General features: G+C 53.2%; 10 protein-coding genes across 10 annotated transcripts; 2 read left to right on the top strand and 8 right to left on the bottom strand.

The window, feature by feature from the left end:
* Positions 1 to 57: 57 nt before the first annotated feature.
* Positions 58 to 890, bottom strand: M409DRAFT_30969 (uncharacterized protein; the record flags this gene model as incomplete). The annotated part of the gene is made up of 2 exons (XM_033810147.1): positions 58 to 803; positions 851 to 890. The coding sequence occupies 2 exons, from the start codon at positions 888 to 890 to the stop codon at positions 58 to 60; spliced, it is 786 nt and encodes a 261-aa protein (XP_033659421.1).
* Positions 891 to 1161: 271 nt separating this feature from the next.
* Positions 1162 to 3668, bottom strand: M409DRAFT_30968 (uncharacterized protein; the record flags this gene model as incomplete). Its single annotated transcript, XM_033810146.1, has 2 exons — positions 1162 to 1583; positions 1631 to 3668. 2 exons carry the CDS (start codon positions 3666 to 3668, stop codon positions 1162 to 1164), a joined length of 2460 nt encoding a protein of 819 aa, XP_033659420.1.
* A 720-nt stretch (positions 3669 to 4388) lies between these two features.
* Positions 4389 to 5848, bottom strand: M409DRAFT_30967 (uncharacterized protein; the record flags this gene model as incomplete). The annotated part of the gene is made up of 3 exons (XM_033810145.1): positions 4389 to 4964; positions 5025 to 5431; positions 5488 to 5848. The coding sequence occupies 3 exons, from the start codon at positions 5846 to 5848 to the stop codon at positions 4389 to 4391; spliced, it is 1344 nt and encodes a 447-aa protein (XP_033659419.1).
* Positions 5849 to 6634: 786 nt separating this feature from the next.
* Positions 6635 to 9420, bottom strand: M409DRAFT_71596 (uncharacterized protein; the record flags this gene model as incomplete). Its single annotated transcript, XM_033819241.1, has 2 exons — positions 6635 to 9199; positions 9250 to 9420. 2 exons carry the CDS (start codon positions 9418 to 9420, stop codon positions 6635 to 6637), a joined length of 2736 nt encoding a protein of 911 aa, XP_033659418.1.
* A 487-nt stretch (positions 9421 to 9907) lies between these two features.
* M409DRAFT_61573 (uncharacterized protein) lies at positions 9908 to 13308 on the top strand (the record flags this gene model as incomplete). The annotated part of the gene is made up of 2 exons (XM_033814806.1): positions 9908 to 9948; positions 9984 to 13308. The coding sequence occupies 2 exons, from the start codon at positions 9908 to 9910 to the stop codon at positions 13306 to 13308; spliced, it is 3366 nt and encodes a 1121-aa protein (XP_033659417.1).
* A 267-nt stretch (positions 13309 to 13575) lies between these two features.
* Positions 13576 to 14970, bottom strand: M409DRAFT_71594 (uncharacterized protein; the record flags this gene model as incomplete). The annotated part of the gene is made up of 1 exon (XM_033819240.1): positions 13576 to 14970. One exon carries the CDS (start codon positions 14968 to 14970, stop codon positions 13576 to 13578), a length of 1395 nt encoding a protein of 464 aa, XP_033659416.1.
* A 766-nt stretch (positions 14971 to 15736) lies between these two features.
* Positions 15737 to 16976, top strand: M409DRAFT_31598 (uncharacterized protein; the record flags this gene model as incomplete). Its single annotated transcript, XM_033810234.1, has 3 exons — positions 15737 to 16003; positions 16064 to 16249; positions 16299 to 16976. Coding segments are annotated over 3 exons (1131 nt in total), but the record flags the coding sequence as incomplete, so codon positions are not given.
* Positions 16943 to 17810, bottom strand: M409DRAFT_61570 (uncharacterized protein; the record flags this gene model as incomplete). Its single annotated transcript, XM_033814805.1, has 2 exons — positions 16943 to 17241; positions 17333 to 17810. 2 exons carry the CDS (start codon positions 17808 to 17810, stop codon positions 16943 to 16945), a joined length of 777 nt encoding a protein of 258 aa, XP_033659414.1.
* Positions 17811 to 18558: 748 nt separating this feature from the next.
* M409DRAFT_71591 (uncharacterized protein) lies at positions 18559 to 19463 on the bottom strand (the record flags this gene model as incomplete). The annotated part of the gene is made up of 3 exons (XM_033819239.1): positions 18559 to 18877; positions 18931 to 19021; positions 19076 to 19463. 3 exons carry the CDS (start codon positions 19461 to 19463, stop codon positions 18559 to 18561), a joined length of 798 nt encoding a protein of 265 aa, XP_033659413.1.
* Positions 19464 to 21334: 1871 nt separating this feature from the next.
* Positions 21335 to 22234, bottom strand: M409DRAFT_30960 (uncharacterized protein; the record flags this gene model as incomplete). Its single annotated transcript, XM_033810144.1, has 2 exons — positions 21335 to 22099; positions 22160 to 22234. 2 exons carry the CDS (start codon positions 22232 to 22234, stop codon positions 21335 to 21337), a joined length of 840 nt encoding a protein of 279 aa, XP_033659412.1.
* Between the last annotated feature and the right edge of the window lie 956 nt (positions 22235 to 23190).

Below are 23190 nucleotides of genomic sequence, written 5' to 3'. Positions count from 1 at the left end.
TTCCCTTGTCCACGCAATCTCCCCTCCGTGCCCCCTTCTCCACCTCCTCGCACCCACTCACCCACCCCTAACCTTCGCCTTCCCCTCCCGCCAAATCTCCCTCTTCACCTCCACCCTCATCCGCCTCAACAACCCCCTCACAACCCCCGCCCTCTCCCCATCAACCTGCTGCCGCGCGCCCTCCACAGCCGTCCTCATATCCTCCAAATCAGACGTGATGCCCTTGATATTACCAGTAAGCTCAGAAGAAATCTCCTCGTCATGGAGTTTCTCGCGCAAGACAAGAGCGAGGGAGAGTTTCGCGCGCGCGGAATAGAGGATCGCACTATTCAACACCGCGTCGGACTCGGCATAGGAATCGATGATCTCCTCTTCAGTCGTCGTCGTCGTTGAGGCGTTCTTCGTGTGCGCTGGGCGTTCGGGCGTTAGTTGGAGGAAGTTCGTCGTCGTGGCAGCCGCTCCGTGAGAACTGCCATCGAAAGCAGCGGCGCGGGTATCATGCTCTCCGACTGTAGAACTCTGCGGTCCGCGTTGGGGTTGGACTTCTTCCTGCGCAATGCTCAACTCGCCCAAATCCAACCCATCCACAACTTTCCTCGATCCACCCTGACCCTCTCCTTCGTCTGCCTCAGCCCCAGCACGCTCCTCCCACTTCTCCCATTTCTCTCGCCAAAACGCCTTCGAAGCCTTCTCTTCCTCTTCATCGCGACATCCGTCCAGAGGCGAACTCAGCTGGCTTGAAATGCTCCCGGGGCGGTTCTTTCTCGTGCCTAGAGGCGAGAGGATCCCGAGCTGCTCTTCTGCTATCGTTTCTTAATGATCGTTGGGGGCGTTGCTATTCTGATTGGACATTTTGTCTGAGTGCGCTTCTGTCCTGTTGCGCTATCCATGGTGGCACGATCGGTACTTTTATAGCCTAATTGTGTTGGTCTGGTGGGATCTTCTGGTTCGAGGCAAGCAAAACAGCAAGCAAACTGGATCGTGAAGAGCTGAAAAGAAAGGAGGCAAACGACTCACAGTATCCTTGTTGACATATTCTTCGTAATTGAAGGAATCCACCAGCTGCATGAATGAATGTCTCCGTGCTTCCATCTTCTCTACGTTCTATCCAGCGCCTGTGATTCGCCTGAAGCCTCTTATCATTGGGGAAGTGCTTCACCCTTATGCAACGTAAGAGTACATATTCCCCTCTTCTCTCTCCATATAATCCTTCTCAATCAAGCGATCAATATTCTTCTTGATATCACTGACCGCCAAGACACCCCTACTCATAGTCGCCTTGATGACTTCGCTGACAAGTTCCTGATGTGAGATCGTCTTGCGGCTCTTGAGAATCCGCACAATCGCCGCTTGACATTCGAAGTTGCGGTCCTCTGCGACACGCATGTGCGTTTCCTTGTTCTCTTCCTTGGTCTCCTTGAGCTGCACTTGGTTGATCTTGACGCGGTATTTCGGATGCTCGAAGTTTCCGTTGATGGTGAAAGTGTCGGTTTCGTTGATGTCTTTGCCCTTGGGGTGTTTTGTGAGAGGACGTAGTTTGGCACAGGCCAGGGACTGAAGGGTACGTTTGACCTCAGGTTCGGCTGTGAATAGTCAGTTTTGTATATTGGATAAGACAGGTAGTACTTACGCAGTCCAGTCTCTGACAAGATGTGGGCATAGGTCAGGTGTTCGTCATCCTTCAGACCATGAAACAACAACAGCACCACAGCTTGGAAACTCGACACCACCAATTCCTTGCTGCCCTTGTTGAATGTGGCCCTCATTTGACAGTGAGCCAACGCATGCTTCCAATCTAGTTTGCGGCCGGTATGCTTGCTCTTGTAATGCAACTCGAAATCATCTATCGCGCGCTTGACATTCGCAGGGATGATGACGGGGATATCTGGGTACGTCGGCCAGGCCGCCGAAGACAAGATATTGACGTTCAAATCCAAATGCTTGCCCTTCTCGAAACCAAGACGATCTTCAAGTCGCTGCTTGTACGATTGCATTTCTTCCCGAGCCAGCTCGATATCCTTGAACATCTGCTCCAGGTTCTGAGTGAATCCACTACCACACTCAGTCTTGAGGCGTGCCAACATACTTCGCTCGGCATCGGCAGAAGCGCTTCGTCCCATGAGTAACCGTCGAGCAAGATCCTTCTTGTAGAAAGCTTCGAAGACTGCCTTGCCGTGGACGAAGCGGAATAGATCAAGCACTTGGTCGAGCTGTATGTTGACTTCTGCATCCTCGTCGACTTCCATCTCTTCATTGTCCTCAACCGCTGCCTCGGGCTGCTTTCCGGGGACAGCAGTGATGCTCGAAGACCTCCTCGCGGTAAGTACCTCTGGAATTGCCTTGACGCCACCACGAAGAAGTTGATCGACGTACTTCGCAATCATCTCACCTACTTTGGTATTGTCAGTTCCCCAAGTTGCGTCGCCCTTCTTCGTCTTGTTGATGAAAGTCTCGAAGCTCTCGCGCAGGCCATGTCCGAGACTCTCATCTCTTTGGAATGAGGTGTTCCATATCTGGTCGAGTGACCTCTTGAGGGACAGCAGATTTATGATCATGTCGTCAGACTCTTTGCCGAGTACTATGTCGGTACCAGTCTTGTCGACCCACTTCTCGAATGAAGGCCTTAACTTGGCTCCAAGATCTCTTCTAGCCAACAACGCGTACAGCAATTGCAGGTCAGTCACCGCATGGTTTTCGAGGAGCGAGGAAAGAGCGTCATAGTCGGTCAGGTCGGCTTCTTTGCGCACGATGAGATGGTCTTCCAGCAACGATAGCAGCTCTCGTCTTGTACTGCTGTCCATCTTGAACTCTTCGCATCTCTCCATCTCCTTGGCAATCAATCCATTCGCCAAAGCAACATACTCCGGTACGCTCTTCTCCGTAATCATCTGTTCTGACCACTCGGAAACGTAATCCTGTGACAAAGCCAAGAAACGAGGCTCGAATGACGATGTATATGTCCCAAGGTCGTGAAACATATCAATGGCTTGTTGATAAAGATCCTTATCCAGAGGAGCTGTCGAGGTTCGGTCCCCAGCAACCAGCGTACACGCACCATCCACGATCTTCGACTTCAATGCCTCGTGGCTGAAGACCACCGACCGGAACAGCTGTGGTGTGAATTGATCCAGTGTAGGCTTACTGGAAGAAAGCAAATAGCTGCGATCCAAGAAGAAGAATATCGCCCGGATGACAGCCATCTGTTTCTTCCATCTCGCCCACTCGGCCAACACAGCCTTCAGTACAGTCACATCTTCCTGGCCAGCTTTCTCCACCAGGGGTTCCCGCATATCCCGTTCAACATGGCTCTTGCATCTCGACTCCAATCTCGAGAACAACGTTGAAGCACCACCTTGTCGGCACACATTCTCCACACCGCGGTACAAATCCTCTTTACTGAACCCCTGCTGACCATCCTTAAAGATCAAAGCCAGAGCCTCATCAAGCTGCCCCCAGATCTTCTCGAGGTATGCTTTGCTATCCCAGCTCGTATTGGTCTTGAGGTTCTTGACAACCAGCTTCTTCGCTCCAGTGTGGGGGCTGATGCCGGACTTCACGCTGCCGTTGACGCGGCGAGGCGTAGCAGGCGACGAGCCATTCGTGAGATCGATGACGCCGTTGCTCGCTGCCGAAGGCGACCTCGAGCCGAACGAGTACATGTCAGCCATGGCAAGGCTATTCGGTGGCGGCGTGGTAGGCGGGGCGGACGAGTCGCCGGGTTTGGGGCGTTTGTGGGACGGCGATGTGGAACAGGCGGCGGCACTGTGAGGTTTGTGATGGGAGGAATAAAGAGACTGCAATGTCTGCTGGGACGACTTCTGGTCTGCCGTCGATTGTCGACTGGGACGTTTGCGCTTGCGGTCTTGCTGATGGGTGCTTGCTGACGTCGATGGGACGCCAGGCGATTCCTTCATGTGATGTTGCTATGGCGAGTGAATTCCAAATGCAGCTTGCACTGCAATTATGCTGCGCTAGTACGAAGAGTCGAAAGGGTGAGTGAATGTTTCTGGTGGGAGGTGCTCGATAAGCTCGCGGGACAGCAGTGACGACTTCATTGATGGCCCGAGCTTCCATTTCACCTTTCACATGCCCGTTCCAGCTGTGCAAACTCCTAAGCAATTACGCCTCCCATTTAGCTCCGTCTACAACACCACTGCACGCTGATCATCCAAGATACCCGAGTGAGACCCGATAATAGAGGAATCCCCAGAGGTCTCGACGATCCAGCAGTTTGCAACATCAGCTCCAACTCTTAGAGCGATCTCATCAACTGCCAGTCATGACCTGAGTTCCAACAAGTCATCTATCGTATTCTACTCATCTGTTCTACTCATATCGAAGGGCCGTCTACATTTCTTTTCTCATCACACTCCATCCACGCAAGACCCTCAAACCAACCCAAAACAATTCGCATAATACGTAACCGTCCCCACCCAATCCGCAAAAATCTTCGTCGCGCCCACCTTCTGCGCAATCACATCAATAACGGTATACTCATCCCCGTCATTATTGATGAGATTCGCCACACTCTCATAATAATACCCTCCACCCTCAACCTCCAACGGCCCAGAGCGCTCAAAACTCCACGTGATGATCTCCAGTCCGGCTTTCTGCGCCGCGACGGCGTAGCTGCTCGGCACGATCTGGCCCGTGGCGTTGTCGGCCGTGATGAGCTGCCAGATCGATGGGGCGATGATCTTGACGCCGCGCGCGGCGAGGTCGGGGAGGGAGTCGACGGCGGTTTGGTAGCCGTCGGTGGAGAGGTCGGCGCGTTCGTCGAGGTAGACGGCTTGTTCGCCGAAGGCTGGGTCGTTGGCGATCCAGTAGAAGATGTCGTCGGGGAGGAACGATTGCAGCCAGACGCGGTTGGCGGCGATGGAGTAGTTTTTGAAAGTGTCGACTATTTGTTGGGCAAAGTCTTCTTGGGTGTAGTCTCCTTGGAAGGGCATGGGGATTTCGGGGGTCTGGAAAGGCGAAATGTGTTAGCATGTTTGTTCTATCTGTATCAGACGCTTTTTGCTTACCTTCGCCTCAGCAGTGAAGTTCAATCCATATCCCTCAACGAGCTGGATCTGATCCTTCAAGGACATGGGCTCCGCGCACGAGTACGCATACATGTTCGTCCTCCAATCTGGTGTAATGCCAATTCTCCCAAAGTACGGCGTGGACTGGTTGATGCTCAAAGCATTCAACGTCGTAGCCTCCATCTCTGCGCAGAGGGACTTGAACTCAGCAAGAGTGATATCACTTGTGCAGCACTTTGCGCTAGCAGCAGTCCCATTCTCAGGGTTGGCGGGTGTGAAGGGCTCGGTACATTTGGCTGCGAGGTCTGGGTGGGCGAGGATGTCGGTGGTGTAGTGGAGGTCGCAGTTGGAGTGGCGGCAGACCAACTCGCGGTCGGAGGTAAAAGAGACGTCGCACTCGATGATTCCTATGAAGACATATTAGCTTCTCCGTCTTCTTTCAACATCACTTCGCCAATCTCACCAGCACCCATCCTCGCCGCAGCATCATAACCCTGCTTCGAATGCTCCGGAAACATCAACGGCGCTCCACGATGCGAGATCGAAAAGCTGCTCGTGCTCTTCGGCTCCTCTTTACAGCTCTCCAGCTTCTTCTTCAAAGGACCCTCGTCCATGTTATCCACCAGATAGTAAGGCCTAGGACCAAGCTGCACATTGATCTTTGGTGTTGGGGCACCACCACCTGGTGGCTTGCCAGGTGGTTTACCATGATGTCCCCAATTGCCCCAGTTGCCCCAGTTCCCGCCCCATTGTGCTGTTGGCGCCGGCGCGGCTGTCGTGAGGCCAATGGCCAGGGAAGCTGCTGCGAGCTGGGTGAAGTACATTGTGGCAGATCCGACTCTTTCGGCTTCCTTCGATAACGAGAGTAGAAGGAAAGAAGTGAGAAACGACTGCTCTCGCCTCCAACAGCAACAAAAAAGACTGTACGAGAACACACTCACCCCTCCCCGGCGACGGCCTCTTTAAGCAAACAAGAGCTCCATCGCCGAGAAAAAGCTCCCACCTGTTCCTGCATGCTTAGCTCCCAACACGTGGGAACCCCCAGCCGCACTGATTCGAGCGAAAAGCCAACAGATCGAGAGACATGTCCGGGTGAGGCTGGAAAAGCAGAGAGACGAGACGAGGTGGTGCCCGCATCGTCGTCCAAGGATGTTGCAGCCGGCTTAGCTGCTTGGCAACGGATGCATGCACGACGAGGCTGGGCACGGCGTCCCACGTGCAAGGTTTCCGGGTTTGCGATTTGTGTTATCGAGATAACTGGGCTTGGCTGGCTTTGTGCTCGCTTCTTGCTTTCCTTCTTCTCCCTGGTGGCCATTTGGAAGCAGTGAAGGTGCAAGAAAGGATGGGAAGTTGTACGAGATGAAGCTTGGAAGTACAGCTGATAGAGTTTCAGTCGACGTCAATGGTTGCGCTAGTTTTTCAAGCGCTAGCTCGTGAATAAACTCTAACGAATGTCTCGTACGGCGGCCTGGTCAGGCAGGTAGAGCAGCGGTACCACGATGGATCTGAGACGTGTGTTGGAGGTACGGAAAGTAGGTCTGTTTTGAAGGTGGCAATCGATGAGACGAAGGCGAGTCATGAGAACATCGACAGAGACAGTTCTCCATCCATCATATCCTGATCCTCTCAAAAGAGTACTTGCCCACGTTCCTGTTCTTCTCCTCCGCGATGGCAGCTTTGCTCTTTCTGCCCGTCTTGGTGGTCCACGTATTGACGACCGGAGGCTCTGCTCTCCCTCCAACAGGCATCCAAGTCCGCTCCGGACTCTGCAGATCTTCGTCGTGCCGCTTCCGCTTGCGACGAGGCTGTTGCTGGAGGCCGCCAGCCGTTCTCTTGACGTCTCCGAGCATGGTGTTGAGGCTTTCCACTTGGAAGAGCCCTTCAAGTGCCACTGAAACTTCATTTTTGAAGGTCTCGATGAAGTGCAGTGCGTGTTCTGCATTCGCTTTGCGGCCAACCACCCATCCACTAAGCCCAATGGCATCGATGGCGCAACTGGATAGGTTTGCAAGTGTCCGAATAGTTTGACTGTTGGAAGTGACCTCCTGGGCATTGGCTAGGTCCGCAAAGGTGTCCTCTTCGTCGCTGCTCTGTTCAATGTACTTCTGCGTCCATCCGCCATTGACGAGCTCAGAGCGCAGAATGACGATGAAGAACATGATATCGTCGTCGGTCATCATGTGATGCATCGTTTGTACAACGGACTTGTGCGGGAACGACTGCAGGCGTGCCAGAAGTAGGCGACACACCTCACTACGCACTTCGAGGCCAGATTCCATGAGCATTTGAGTTTCGTCCACCTGCGTAATTGTTGCAGCTATCTCAGACTCCAGGTCGCCATCGTTCATGATTACATCGCCGTTCGTGAGCGCCTTGAGCGGCTCGTTGTTCGTCGAAGAAGGGTCTTGGTTGTTCAGGGTCCGTATCAAGAATTGTATACCTCGAACGACATCTTCAATGCCCCAGTGTACAGGCAGCGACACCAGGTCACACATGAGTCTGAGGCTGGGCTCAGCGTCGCCAATTGCGGCCATCACGTCACCTGGTGCGACTTGTGGATGGGCGTGTAATTGTGACGTGGCGTCGGCTAACGCGAGCTGGATCTCGTCTGCCCTGAGGAAGCCAGCAATCGCAAGCCATCGCAAGATGTTTCTCGAGAGCACTGCAATCTCGAGATGAAAGTCGCCGGACTGCACGTTCGATTCAAATGGTCGCATTCGAAAGGTCTTTCCCAGAAGGTATACAGCTTTCGCTCGATTCACGTACTGCGGGTCGAACGTTTGCGGCGGTAGGTCCCACTCCTCATCTTCGTGTTGCGAGTAGCCGTTGGCATGACCATTGGCATCTCCGTTTGGTGTTTCTGGAGTCTGTGCAGTGGTGCTGATCTTGAAATCTTTCACGACAATATCCTCAAGACCTTCGATATCATTGTCACCGATCGACTGATCCACTCGTGACTTCCAATCTTCCCACCTCTTTCGCTTCTTTTCCTGCTTCTGTGAGGTCCCCGTTATTTCATGCGTGACCTTGCCTTTGTCCATTACTTCGAGGAGCAAGGGACCATGAGCTTTGGCTCGTCTGCCATCGTCCAGCATGTCGCCAACCTGCCAGGCGACAATGTTCGTGCCGGAAAATCCAACAACGATGCTGAGATCCTGGAACTGGGTAACGATCGAAAGCGGAGGGTGTGTCTGGTCCAGGAGTTGGTTCCCTGCGGTGCTCCCACTTTCCTGGGCATTCTGATAGTCAAGCGAGCTCAACAACGAGCCATACTTGGTATCATATACGCCAATCTTGCTAGGTGACACGACAAGCACGGTGGCCACCGACAGTCGCGTGAAACTGCTCACAATTGGCGTTCCTTTGCGACCAAGTTCAAACGAGAGCTTTGGAGTAGTGCCCGAGAGATCGACGACACTCAAGCGACTACCTAGTCGCTGGTATAGCATACCAGAGCCAGCTTGGAGTTCGTAGTAGGCAAAGTCAGCGCCGTGTCTCTGGCGGAAGGGCAGCTCGTAGTTCAGGATTTCCTCCAGTGGAGATTGATAGGTATGTAGAGTTTGGCCAGTCGCATTTCGGATCGCATAAATAGATAACAGTCTTCGTGCTTCGGAGTGTATGACTTGGATAAGTAGAGGGAGGGTACGGTCTCCTTCCTTTCCTAGATTGGTCGTATCCAGGAGCGCAACAACATCTTCGCGGTTCTTCAATAGGCCCTTGCGCGCAGTGTCGAGGTCTACCACGGCGGTAAACTCTACCTCAGCATCGCTCTCATCGGCTCTAGTGTGTTCCCATCTGGATGAGGATATGTCGGCCGATATGCAGTCCACGTTGCCATTGTCGTATGATACAAGCACCGATCTGTCACCGGTCTGTGACCCATCGTCACTGCCAGGACTGACAACATCCACCGAAACGACCTTCCCGTCTCTGAGTTTGCGCTCTCGCCGGGCTGGAGCTCGTGGTTCTCGTTCATCGCTCTGCGGCTTTCCAAGATTCTCCGTTATACTAACCAGACGAGCTTTATGCGCATTTCTTCCGTCATGGACAGCAATATATGTTTGCCTCTGCGGCTGCTGTGGCTTCGTTCTCCTGCAGTATATCGAGCATGGCGGAGCGGCGAGGTAGGACTGTGGCGGGAGAGCGTATGAAGTCGCAATCGTCTGGTCTTGGATCTATCGAGTGTCAGCACACCCAATGCCCGCGAATGTCTCCTCGTACGTACGTTGTAGATATTGACGCTTTCTCCATCGACGCCTACAGCGACTTCTCGCCGTTTTCTCTTCTTCGATCCTGAGAGGCTGTACACATTTGCACCCAGAATTCTCCCATTCTCAGAATCGAGTGGCTTCGGCAGTGCTGCGATCGAGTACGGCTCCTCGATTCCTCCCGACATGGCTGCCACGCGACAATCCAGACAGATGCAAAAGTGAAGCTTGCTTGTGCTCCAAGATTTCAGTGGAGATCTCAGAGAAAGTTTAGAGTTTGCGGCTCGGTCCACGCCTCAGCTTCGGCAGTCGCGTAGTCGCGTGCGGCGCGTCATCCAACCTCACCCGCGACTTGAGCCGCCGGACTCGACAAACCTCAAAGCCATCTTTCACACACTACGGCGCCGCAGCTTCGACGACGAGAGCATACGACGTGGAGATCGAGAGATATGCGAGGATCCGATGAATGGCAGCGGCGACACTCATATCTGCCATGAGCGCAGACGGCGACAAAGCCATCCATCCATTCTTCACCCGGCCCAAGGGTGAGTGCTCTGAAGGTCTTCACATGATTAATAGGGCTGAGTAAGGCAGGCAATGACCAAACCAAAGTAGACGTCCCCGAGACGGACGAGCATATATACCAAGATACAGCCAATGGCGAAGAGAGCGATTATGAAGAGAAGCCCAAGAAAGCCAACAGCAAGAGGAAGAAGGTGAAGAATGGACAGCCTGCAACAAGGAATAAAAGTCAGAAGACGCTGGGAGAAATCGTCAACCCAAAACCAGCCCAAGTATCTGAACCAGAGGTCATCAATCTGTGCACCTCTGAACCGGCTGAACCGGACGTCAACGATGGGCGCAGGAAACGCCGCCGAACGAGTCAGACTGAATCTGTTGATGTGGCCGCAGAACATCCTGTTACTCCGCCCAGGCCTGGAGCTGATTCGGGCGGATACTCTCCACAAGTCATTATATCTGCGTCCTCGCCTCTGCCCGAAGCATCTGATTGTCCAGCAGATGAGTCTTTCGTCCCCAAGACCCCTCCAAGGAAGCTGCTGAAACTCAATGCCAATGGAAAGTTCAGCTCACCTCCGTCTAAGACAGTGAAGCTTCAAGAAGATCCTGATCCCGAACCTGATCAACCCAAAAAACGTACCAGACAGCGGAAGACTGCTCAACCTAGTTCAAAGGGTCATCTCATGGTGCAAATAAGCTATGGTAAAGATGATGCTAGCCGCACGGCCTTTGGTGCCAGAATCGATCGTATCTTGGATGGAGAGGAAAGGACCGCGGCAGATGCACCGAAGTCCACGCCCAAGAAACGTACGCCACGAAAGCCGAAACCGAAAGCCAGGCATCCATTCTTTACAGGGAAGAAAGACCCTCCAGCACCGTCGAAAAAAGAGTCTCCTCGCAAAGCATCTGCTGTAACACCAGGAAAACTTCGAAAGCAGGCATATGAAGATCGTCTCGATCTATCCAAGGAAGCGCCGATGTTCGACTCCGCGCTCTTGAAGGACAGGCTAATGGTGAAGCATCCCGGTGCGAAAGACGCGCCATTTCCGCCTAGAGATTGGGCTCATGTTCGCGGACCCCAGGACAATTCGGTCCAGCGGCCGATGGCCGAACTGAGTTTCGACAAGTCGTATCGCAAAAGAAAGCGCAAGCAAGCACGCTTGCCCTTTCCTGTGGACGAATCCCTTCTCTCGAGCTTCACCTCTGAGCTTCGACCGAAAGGCGAGCGTCAGCTGCGATCTGATGGTTTCTATGAACCCAGTCAAGACCTTGCTGTTCCCGAACGCCTTTTGATCTCCGGCGAAGAGATTGCCGAGGCTGTGGCAATGCAACTTTCCGTGTATCCTGGTATTTCGGCAGATGACGAGCTCTCTCTTACATCGTCTCAGCAAGCTGTGCATCCTGCGATCAGAGCGCTGTTTGACCAGATTCCGAAAAGTATGGCCGCTTTCGACGAATTGAGAGGAGAATCCATGTCATGGGCTCACAAGTACGCTCCCGCAAACGCCGCTGAAGTGTTGCAGCCCACGCATGAGGTGTCAGTTCTCAAGGCTTGGCTAAAGTCGCTCGCCGTTCAGGCTGTCGGAGGTGCCACTGCGGCAGTGTCGAAGCAGCCGTCATCGAGACCTCCAGAAAAGCCAAAGAAGAAACGAAAGAAGAAACCCGACGATCTTGATGACTTTCTGGTCGACAGCGACGAGGAGACCAACGAGATGAGTGAGATTCTGGACAACGACATTATCAGCCCGTCAGGCAGCCAGAGAGCCGTCAAAAGCATCGTCCAGGTAGTTCACGACAGCACCAAGCTCAACAACGCGGTACTCTTGAGTGGTCCCCACGGTTGTGGAAAAAGTGCTGCTGCTTATGCCGTCGCCAAGGAGATGGGCTACAAAGTCTTTGAGATCTCTTCGAGCGAGCGCCGGAGCGGAAGAGATGTCATGGAAAAGGTTGGCGACATGACCGAGAACCACCTGGTAAGACATCATGGTACTGAATCCGCCGAAGTTTCATCGTCCGAGGAGCCAAATCGCATCGATGAGGCATTCCAAAAGGACCTTCACAGTGGCAGGCAAGGCAAGATGAGTGCGTTCTTCAAGCCACAAACCAAGCCAAAATCCAAGCCCAAAGAGCCCAAAACTGTGGTCAAGGAGAAGACGCTCAAGGTTGTTCAGGACGCTCTAAGAAAACAACCGAAGGACCAACAGCAGTCTCTTATCTTACTCGAAGAGGTCGACGTCCTTTTCAAAGACGACAAGGAATTCTGGACAACTGTTTTCAAGCTCATCACGACATCCAAGCGGCCATTCATTATGACATGCAACGACGAAGACCTGGTACCACTTCAGGTCATGTCATTGCACGCAATTTTGAGATTCACACAACCTGCCACGGATCTGGTCGCTGATTATATGCTGCTTCTTGCCGCTGCTGAGGGCCATCTCCTCCAACGCAATGCCGTAACGACGCTGTACGAACGACATGGCCATGATCTACGGGCCAGCATCACCGCACTGAACTTCTGGTGTCAAATGGGTGTCGGCGATCCACGGGAAGGTTTGGCCTGGATATACCAACGATGGCCACCAGGATCTGATCTAGACGAGCAAGGTAGAAGACTACGTGTGGTCAGCAGCGGCACCTACCAAGAGGGAATGGGTGTGGCATCGAAGTCGGCAGCCACCACAGAGGAGGTTCTGTCACAGGTCTGGGACGAGTTTGGCGTCGAGCCTCTCGACGCCCTCGGCTGGGTGCCGTGTCCGGAAGAAACTACCTCGAACGTAGACGTGTCGCTGAAGCAGATGTCCAAATTCGCAGATGCGTTGAGTGCTGCCGACTCAAGCTGTTCTATCGGTCTGCCTGCAAGCGCGCCTCTCGATCCTGCCCAGCCAGAGCTCCCTGAGAAGTCCCGCAGCAACTACATCGAAGGGCTCCAGTTCCTACAGACTGACGAACCAGTCGACTACAGCGGCATGAGTGCAGAGCTTCTCGTGACCATGACGCTTCTGGCTAATCGAGCACTGAACGTGCCCGGTCAGCATACTCCATCCACGGACCAAATCATCGCAAAAGCAACCCACCTCAAAGCACATCCTCGCGACGATAATCTCTCTCGTCGTGCCTTTGCATGCTTCGACCCAGTCTCGGCACCAGCAGAGGTCTCGCTATCGTATCCAGGCATGTTACAATCCACCTTTGATGGCCCTCTCGAGACCATCGCTGTCGACCTGGCACCCTATGTCCGTTCAATCGTCCAGCACGACCAAGCGCTCGAAGAACAGCGCGACCGACTCAATCTTCTCACATCAGACGGCCGCCAAGCTAAACGGGCACGCACCACTCGTGCCGCACGGAGTGCCTTGGAAGGAGGCCAGCGCGCAACGACGCGGAGGGAGAGGTGGTTCACCAGAGATCTGGACTTCAACGCTGTGCTCGCGACCGCTGGCAAGGGCTGGCCGAGGTATTCGGACCCATTGGAGTCTGTGGACGAGCAGTCAAGAGTCAGCACCGACGCTGCTGCTACTTCTACAGCGGAAGAAGAAGAGATCAAGTACGAGTAGTGATATGAATGAGGGATCACGAGGAATGGCCCGAGATGTTGCTACGTGGCTCAGTATATATAGGTTATACGACATATCTATTCCATGGCAACCTCGATTCAAGATTCGTCTGTATGGCTTGTCGACTCGATGTCCTGGAGTTCCCATCACAAGGAACCGACTTTGCGAAGCAAAAGCTGTCGACGGTCGATCTTGTACAACATCGCAAGACATACTCAGGAGACCATAAGACAGCAAGGCGAAGTAATATTCGACATTCAAAGTGAATCACTTCCTAACAGCTTTAACAACATCCACATCCTCATTCCCATAACCGTCTTGTTCCTGCTCCAGCTCCGTCACCTCCACCTCATGACTCCCCTTCAACTCTGACAACACAATCCACGTAGGCACGATGCAGAGGATCGTAATCCCGAAATTAAGCCCAATACTCACAAAATGATTCGCATTTCCCTCCGACTGCATCGCCCACGCCACCGTCTGTCCCAGCGCCTCCGTACCCCTCAAAATCCCCGTGTGCTGGCTGAGATCGCTGAGATCCGTGGCGTACTGCCCTACGAGCCAGTACAGGAATTGTTGGAAGGCTTGCCCGCCGAATTGCCAGAAGAAAACCAGGGCGTAGCTCTTGCCGAAACCGCCTTGGAACCAGTCGAAGACGGGGGATTCGGGGGCGTCGTAGAATTGTTTCTGCAGGATCGTGGCCCAGATCCAAGTGCCGGTAAGGAGGGTGACGATGGCGATGAAGGCGGTTTTGGCGCGGAGGTTCATGGGGATGCGTTGCTTGTCGAGGAGGAAGGCGATGAGGAAGCTGCTGAAGATGCCGGCGAAGTTGGTGAAGAAGCTGGAGAAGGCGCGGGCGCGCACGGTGAAGTAGGTGGTGAGCCAGGTGCTGTTGAAGCCGTTGTAGAAGTAGCTGATGAAGAAGGCCGGGAGGAGGAGGAGGATTCTGCGACTGAGGAAGAGTCGGCCGACGGCTTGGAATTCGGCGGCCCAGCTGGGGGCTAGGCGGGTGATGATTTTTGTGCCGTCTCGGCGCCAGACTTTGTCGGCTGGTGAGAGGCATAGGGCGATGGGTAAGCCTAAGCACATAATCACAATGAAGACGATGTACGTCGTCGACGAGACGGAGCCTGCGGTCTCTCTGTTGGCATTCAAGCCCAGATTGATGGCTCCACCGACGATAGGTCCAGCTGCTTTCGCCGTTTGCCAGATGGCAAGATAAAACGCTCGATCGCCTGGCGAGGGATAACCGATAATGATAGCAGCTTCGGCCGCCCAGAAGAAACCCGCCGAGATTCCACAGAGGGCACTTCCGAACAGCATGAACCAGGTGTTGGCATTGACGTTGTTGGTGTATAGTCCAGCTCCGTACAGCGGGTATCCAATGGCACCTAGGGCGAGTCCATATTTCAGTCCAATGCGGTTGTTGATAGCGCCTGCAGCAACACAGACAACAGCGAAGAGCCCATAGACCAAAGCGTTCGCTGCAGAGACGGCGTATGGTTCAGCGGCACCTCCTGCACCAAGCCCACCCAGAGCGTCCCACATGCCCGGAGCTGTGAATGAAACACCGCATGCCACCACGATCTGGAAGGGTACAGAGCGGAATATCGATCGTTTCGGCCTGGTCGACTCTGTGTGGATTGAAGGAGAGGATTCCATGATGCGGGTATTGAAGCTCGAGTTGGGTGCAGAGAGTAAAACAGAGCGACAGGTGAAGAGAAAACGTTTGGAAATGTTACATACTCACCAGCATTGTTGAGGGTGATGGCGACGGGTAGTGGCGGGCATGAGTGGATTCACTCGAAAAATTGCTGATCACGCCATCGCAGCGTCGCACTGGCCGCGCAGCCTTGTAGAGGGAGTGTGAAGCATTGGAAACTTGGCGTCCATACCTTCGATGACCTTTCGAGGTGTAGGCGAATGTATTTGACAGTCGAGAAGGCTGGAAGAGAGTTGAGTCGATACCAGTAGTGGGAGATAGGCAGATAAGGGACGAGGCTAGCGGGCACATGCCGAAGGAGGGGCATCGATTGGCTCGAATGGTAACCAGGAATTTCCAAATGCGATATCAAGGAAGAAAGAAGGCTGAGTGTCTGTTCAGAGCGTACTTGATGTAGCAAGAGCAGCTTCTTCTCATCGATGTTGCTTGTGAACCAGGAGCCCGGTTGATCCTGACCTGCTGACTCTCCTCCACGTGGGATCAAGCTTCCTGTCGTCACTAGAGCAAACCTTCCTCAAACATGGCAACGTCACTCGACCTGCTCGCGTGTCCAATGCCTCGTGCCTTCTGCCAACATCTGCGGCAGCATTCGCAACACCATCAACCTAGTAGACAAAAACCACAAACCCATTGCCATCCCTAATAACCACCTAGCACCCTCACAACCTCATCACAATGTCCTCATCCTCACAACAACCACCCCCTCCACCCAAAAAGAAGCTGGAGAAACAACATCTCGACGCGGCTGAGAAGGCCCTTCAAGACGTCACTTCGAAAGCCTCCAAGCACGACGACGACCCGCGCGACCACATCCACACCCCGGCCGCCCAAGAGCGCTCTCACTCCTGGTTTCGAGCTATCTTCCCGTACAACTCTCTGGAGGAATTCGAGAGCGCTTGGCACTTGGGGAATTATGTCATGGACCGTGAGACGGGCGAAAAGTCGTTTGAGGAGATGAGTATTTATGTCAGGGTATGTGTTCAAGCAGGCGGGTGTTTTCTTGATGTGGATGGGGTGCTGATGGGTTTGTAGATTGGCATGCATCTCCTTTACTATGGCTCGCATCAGGAGGATATGCTGCATTGGAAACGATCTCAGGACATGCTTCGTAATCAGAGCGTGAAAATGGGAAAGCAGTACGATGCTCCGGAGAGCAGGGAGCATATTCAGCCATTCATTGAGAGCTTCCACTTACAGAATACGCTTTCTGAGTTGAACGTGGGTGCTCAAATCCTCTTCTCTCTGCTCTCGTGCTGATGATATCCAGGAACCGGATCCGAACAAGTACAACACCTTCAACGAATTCTTTGCGCGAGAGTTGAAGCCAGATGCCCGTCCAATCGCAGAGCCAAAGAACGAACGCGTGGTGTCAAGTCCTGCCGACTGTCGTCTCACGGTCTTCCCAACGGTCGATCTCGCCACCAAATATTGGATCAAGGGCTTCGGGTTCTCTTTGAAGGAATTGCTTAGTTCTGAAGACCTAGCAAAGAAGTTCGAAGGCGGATCCATCAACATCGCTCGGCTGGCTCCTCAGGATTATCATCGCTGGCATTCGCCTGTTTCGGGTACCATTGAAAGTATCACTGATATCCCTGGTACGTACTACACGGTGAATCCGCAGGCCATCAATGAAGAAGGCACGCTCGACGTCTTTTGCGAAAACAAGCGATCGGTGATGATCATCAAGCGTACCCCCACGAGCTCTCCGGTAGCCTTGGTGGCTGTCGGTGCTATGCTGGTGGGAAGCATCAGATACAAACCCGGAATCCAGAAAGGTGCGACCGTCCAGCGAGGCCAGTGTTTGGGAGCGTTCTTGTACGGAGGTAGCACAGTCATTGTGCTTTATCCTAAAGATGAAGTCGAGTTGGACAAGGATCTTGTGAAGAACTCGACAGGTGCATGTTGCGAAACCTATGTCAAGGTTGGCTGGCGAGTTGGCGCGTCCCGATGATGTTGTCCTATGATGGGTTTGGAGTTTGGAGGTGGTTGTAATGAACAAGTATTGTTAACGTAGTCAGTATTGTCCGTAGCTCGTAATTCATCGGTCATCTCGGCGCCGGCGTCTGTCGTCATACGGAGACCTCGATCTGCTCCTGTGACGTCTGCTGTGTCTCTCACGGCTACGCGAGCGCTCATCGTAGTCTCGCCTTCGCCTGTGTCGATCATCGTCCCGTCGCTCGCGACTGCGATCGTGCTTTCTCTCCTTCGACCTGGAACGATGTCTGTGCCTGTGTCGGCGCTCCCTATCGCGATCGCGAGATTTTGACCTCGACCTGTGTCGTCTCTTCTCAGACCTCTCACCGTCACGCTTTCTGTCCCGACTCCTATCCCTCCGCCTCTCATCTTTCGAACTCTGGCCATGCCCAACCCCCTTCTGCTCCTCTTCCTCATCTCCATCCCCCAGCGCCTCCTTCCACGCCTTATTCACGTCCCTCTGACTAATCTTCCCCTCCCCAAGCGGCTCATTATTCGCACCTGTCCGATCCGGCACCGGCAACCCCAGCGCCCTCGCCATGGCATCCTCCTCCGCCTCCTTCACCTTCCTCAACTCCTCCCTCTTCCTCTCGCGCTCCCTCTCGGCCCGCTCTTCGGGCGTGAGCTCCGCTTCATCTGCTCTGGCGTACCAATTCAGATCTTTGCCTTTTTGCCAGCGACCCACGGGCGCCATGACCGAGTGGCCGAGGTAGTTCTCGCGGTGTTGGCTGGATTTGACATCGTCCCAAGTGAAGTTGACGCCGCCGCGGGAGCCTTCTTTGCGGACAGTTTGGAGGAGGTCCATGGCGGGTGAGGTGGTGGGGTGTTTGAGGTGTGATTATGTTGTCCTTCAAACCATGTGCGATGCTGTCACGGAGGAGGCTGTCGCCGAGTGAAGCATGAGTCGGTCGGGTATTGTGGTTTTGAGAGTGTGGGTTGAGAGAAGATGTGTAGGTGATTGTGGATTTAGAGTCCTCAATACGGTTCGGAACTGACACGGCCCGTTTAGCCGTGTCGCCCCGAGACGAGGTCATCGACAAAAACGCAAAGACTCGCGAGGACGTATGTTGCATCCATGTGGCTCGATTTGACAGTCTGTACTTCAACAACCTAGGTGTTATTGTACGTCAACATCCTCGTCTCTTCACGCCCTTCCCTGGCAAGCCCGCAGAAGACTGACGTTGTCGGCGACGGCCTCGATCCTGTGTCGGCCCCCGAACGTCCTGGCCTACGACCTCATCGCGCGGCTCCAAGGGGCCCCGAAAATCACATCGCTCTACGATGGCAGTTACGTGGAGGTCTTCTCTCCAAGCAGCATCTGCACAGGCTGTGTGGTCAGCACCAAAGAAACCGACATGTCGGTCCGACTGAGAGTGAAGCACTGAAATAGTTAAGAAGTCGCCCTGAATGTGGACAGAACCATTAGACCTGGCACGGTTGCCAACACGGTTAGGGTGTTGGGTTCTCTAGAACCTTCAATCCAAAGCTTCGTTATGGATAGTCTTGGCGATCATACCAGTACGTCGCAATCAACATCGCCATCGCCATATACACTAGACATCCAATGAGCCCCTACTACTTCGCTCGTCAATCCAATCGCGGATAGGCTGCCACTTGCGACAGGTATGACTACTCCCTCTACCTAGCGCTATCGGCAGACCGTACCAGAAGTACAATGGCGAAGGCGACAAGTCACCGTGGCACATGACCGTCTGCATCAATCGATCCATGCAATGTTCGATGTGGGCGACTTCTCCGCCAAGGGGCCAGTGGACGCGATGGTGCGAAGCGTTTGCAGCTTGGCCGTAAACTTTCTCCGTCAATGCTATCCGAATCTCGTTGAGGCAGTGAAGGGAGTGCGTAACGTCCGGTCTGCAATAATGTCAGCACAGAGACCATGTCCAGTAAGAGACAGTAGTCAATACTCGAAGTAGAAATGGCCATGTGCAGGTGGAATTCTTTTGAGCTCGGGTTGGAAGGGCGCTGCTTCTTCTTCAGTCATGACGGGATATTCATCTGTAAGATCAAATTAGCTAAGGACTCTTTTCAACAAGCTCGAAGGCATCTCACTCCGAAGCAAGTCGCTCCATGCGTCATCAATCGTCGCACTTGGAGGCCCAAAGAACTGACGTTCAGCATCCAACTCGCGGTACACACGGAAGGAGCTCTCGTCGAAAAGAAGGGCACCGGTGAACTTCCGGCTTTCGTATTGTACGGCTCTGCGGGCGTCCTCGAGATCGGTCTCATGCGGGCCAAGGAAGTTCCTCTGGGGACTAACAACTATCCAGATATTGAAGGCAATTGATGGAAGTAGAAGTACAAGCAATACTGGGACGGCGAAAGCGTTCGAAAGGAGGAAGGCCTCCCCGAATCTTGACCGCGATTCTCTTGCTCGGAAAGGGACCGTCTCAATTCTCGACAAGAATGCCGCCTCTTCTTCTGCAGTGCCTCGTTCCATACGAGTGGTGAAGCTTTAGGCAAAAGCGATGCAGTGTGGTGTTATGTGGACGACGGATAGGTTGGATTGCGCTCTCGTCAACGTTTTGCTTCCTGCTTCGGGCGATCGTTCTGGCATGCACGCAGAGAAAAAAGACCGCAGTCAAAGCTGGTGAAGATGCAGATCTGCGATGCTCTACACGAACGGCGGTAGGGATCCACGGCTGGAGTATGGATTTTTGAGAACAGATCGTCCCCTCAGCCCAATTTAAAGAAAAGCCACTATCACAACGAACAATCGGGCGTGCTAATGACGTTGATCTCGAGGAATCGAGCGGTGGTTGGCTCTTAAGCATCACTGGTAGCAAGATCGTGACCAAGTTTCTGTACCGAACCCGGAAAAGGGCATTCCAGATAGCCGAAAGTGGTTTCAAGTGATGCTCAGATGTAGATGTGATCATTGCGCTGACCCGACACGTTATCAGACGAAAGGCAATTCCGGACTCCGTTTCCTGTTTAGAGTCTATATTGCGGCCACCACTTCCGATTGGAAGTCCTGCTATGCCCAGACGCGGTGATGATCAACAAGCACAACTTCAAACAGGAAGGACTGCAGCCTCTAGAATTTACAAAACAGGCCGAGTATCTCCATCGCGGTAGCATTGTATCGCTTTCCACTACATACTTGCAACACTTTGTCGCTGCACCCGATCAGCCTCGAAACCCAACACCATGAAATTCACGATCCTCGCGACGCTGTGCGGCTTTGTGATGGTTACCCAGGCGGTCCCAAACAAGCGAGGAGCGGAGGCCGTGGACCCGTTTTGCCGCATTGAATCAACGCAGTGTACATTGCTGGTAACACCAAGAGCCCTGCTTCACCCCGTCCAATACTAATGCATGGCTCTCTCTAAGGACGCGGCTGGCGCTGAGATTTATGGCACGTGCCAGGATGTTGAAGACGAGCTCATCTGCGTCGCGGTAAGCTATAGTTCGTTGCACTTCGGTGACTCGTCCGCTGACTTTGAATGAATGCTGCCCAGTCCTAAATGCGGTGCTTGTCAGGCTTCGACGAAGCAACCTCGACTTCGACCGTGTACTTTTGCGACATCTTGCGGGCCGGGAAGGATGTAATACGACAGGAATGCACTTGACTCAATAATGTAGACTCGAGTAAGAACTCCACAAGAACAAAATCAAATTATATTGAAGGAAACACGAGGCTAGCACGCTTAGGACATGTTTCCCAGAAAATCTTCCTGTCGAGCAGAACGTTGATATTTATCATTCGCCTTCTTCCCCGAGTGCCCGTCGTGACTCGAGACAGCTCCTTCATCCGGGGCTCTGGATGCTGGCCCCTCTTGCTTGTTCTCTTTCCCTCTTTGTTGTGCAAGGCTCCAACGCTGTACTCCAGGAGATAGACTGTCATTGTTGCCTAAGGGTGTGAAGCGTTTCGAAGAGTGTGCTTGCTCGAAAATCCCAGATCTCATCACGCCCACAGGAAACCTACGTGGTGTCGGTTTCAATGCCTACATTCGTTAGCGTAGCGCCGAGAAGTTGCTACTGTCCACAACAGGCCTTGCTCATGCCTGCCCAATGGCGTTCCAACATCAACGTATTGAACTTTCGCGAGTCGATGGTGGACGTAGCATTGCAACCTCGCGGCGGTCGAGGTATTTATCAGCTCTATTGCCAATGAGCATGCATTGCTGGAATGACAATGTCTACTAGAGAGACATGGAGCCTTAGTATTTCGAAGTCTGTCTAACGATCTAGCTGTAGATAGTCCTTGGTACTTATCTGCCATTACTCGGAGCACTGTCTTTTGATGGTGGCCTTGTGTCAGGTCTCTCGGTGTCATAAAGCTGCAGCAGATCTCATTGAAAGTAGCATTTAGTCTCCAAGCTTTGCTTCTCTCCTCACTTGTAGCTCAAGATCGCTGTTAGAGATCCGGTCAATGTTGACATCATGCGCAGCAGTCTCTGTATGACTCAGGTAGGACTCTATCTCCGTCGTCGTGAAATTGATTGAAGTTGCCATCAGTTCGCAAGAGTATCGCCGGTCAATCTCTCTGCAAAGCTCGACTTTGTTCGAGACCATAGCCGTCGTAGGCATGAGCAGTGCAATGCGTGTAGCAAAGATCCATGGCACCAGTCCTGTTTCCTCCTGTCGGCACAAATACGCTTTACAGATAGCTAGTGTATGCTCTGCCAAGATTGCCACTGGCTGTGGTAGCATATGAGTATATCTGTCGCCCAGTCGAGTTATTAGAAGCCAGGTAGACAAGTACAACGCCACGGCTTGAGCGAATTCGGCATCTGAGCATTTTCCCGTCGAGATAGCGCACGCAACAGCTTGTATATCAACAGGCTGGTCAGACTCAAAACAAGTGGCGTATAGCGGCGACGTGCTCAAGTGCTTCCGAAGCCACTCGTGCATATCATCGACGAGATTGTACACGATCTGATCCAGGCCTTCGGGCGAGAGTTTACCGCAGAGCGAGTCGTCGTAACCTTTTAGGAGGCCAGGGATTCGCACCAGCAGATCTACTGAACGATCTAAAAGAGATTTCGACTTGAGGCCTGTAGACCAAGGCACGGTCATCCAACTCTTGAGTGCCACAAAGCACGGGCGACGAAGCTCTACACACAAGCCTGCCTATCGCCCCATCGTTAGTGTGCGGATATGATACCCCGGTTTTGAGGTGCGTGTACTTACCCCTTGCAATCGATACCATCTGAACACCGCAAATGCTGCGCCTGTGGCGAAAGCCCGCGGGCCTTGTAGCTTCATAATCTGCGCCAGGCCTTGTAGATGCACCAGCCAAGGAACCGAGTTATGCCAGACTAGAAGCTCATGTAGACCAAGAAGGTATGTGATAATAGTGGTGTTGATCTTGTGCACAGCCTGATCGTCGTGCAGCCGACATTGGAAACGCCGAAGAATGCTAGGGTACTGCGATTGAAGCTCGTGAGCGGAATTTGTGCCGACGGAGATCGCGCCAGATCGTCTGCACAACCCCACGATGAAGAAGTCGAAAGTCTCGTGGAACAAGTCGTCACTGTCTTGGATCGTAGCAAGTTGGGAGACTAGTCGGACTCCTTCGATCCCGATAAGAGCACCAAATCGAGCGAAGAATGTAGGAAGCAAGCGCTCTCTACAATCCGTGGGTGCTATAGATACCAAAGATTCCCTTGCCTGAGACCGGAAGCCGCTATAGCTCTCACCGGTGTTCGAAAGGCGCCTCTCGTGAGCCTAGCAGGTCGCACAATCCTAGGGAAACAACCTCAGGGTCAGCCACATTGAGTAAGGGGAGACAACAGTCATTTGGGGAGTACACACCGCGCTAATATCGACGCGAGCTGTACACACATGTCCTGAAGTATCGTGTGCGGGCTTTATTTGCCTCGGGTGACGGGCCTTCTTGTCATGCTTCTTCCCAATCCTCTGGCGTGTATGTACGTGGCTCCAGGCAGCCGCTCTGGCACGAATACTCGTCCGGGCCGTTTTGGGGCTTGAAGGCAGCCATACATAACTGGTCTCCGATTCCATGACATGATACATACCCCAATGTCGTACAAAGTGAGCGAAGAGTTTAGCTTCTCCACGGGACGAAAGTGAAGAGGGCGAGTGCTTGGGGATTCAGGGATACAGACTGGAGCAAGAATCATAACAACCCCTGTCTAGCGTTGATCCTTCAACTAACCCCTTCGGGCATGCACAACAACACGCTCTTAACGCGTTGTTTT

Source organism: Zasmidium cellare (genome assembly GCF_010093935.1).
Source record: "Zasmidium cellare ATCC 36951 unplaced genomic scaffold M409scaffold_80, whole genome shotgun sequence".
Taxonomy (NCBI): domain Eukaryota; kingdom Fungi; phylum Ascomycota; class Dothideomycetes; order Mycosphaerellales; family Mycosphaerellaceae; genus Zasmidium; species Zasmidium cellare.
Note: the sequence above shows the minus strand (reverse complement) of the source record. Positions and strands in the feature narration are given on the sequence as shown.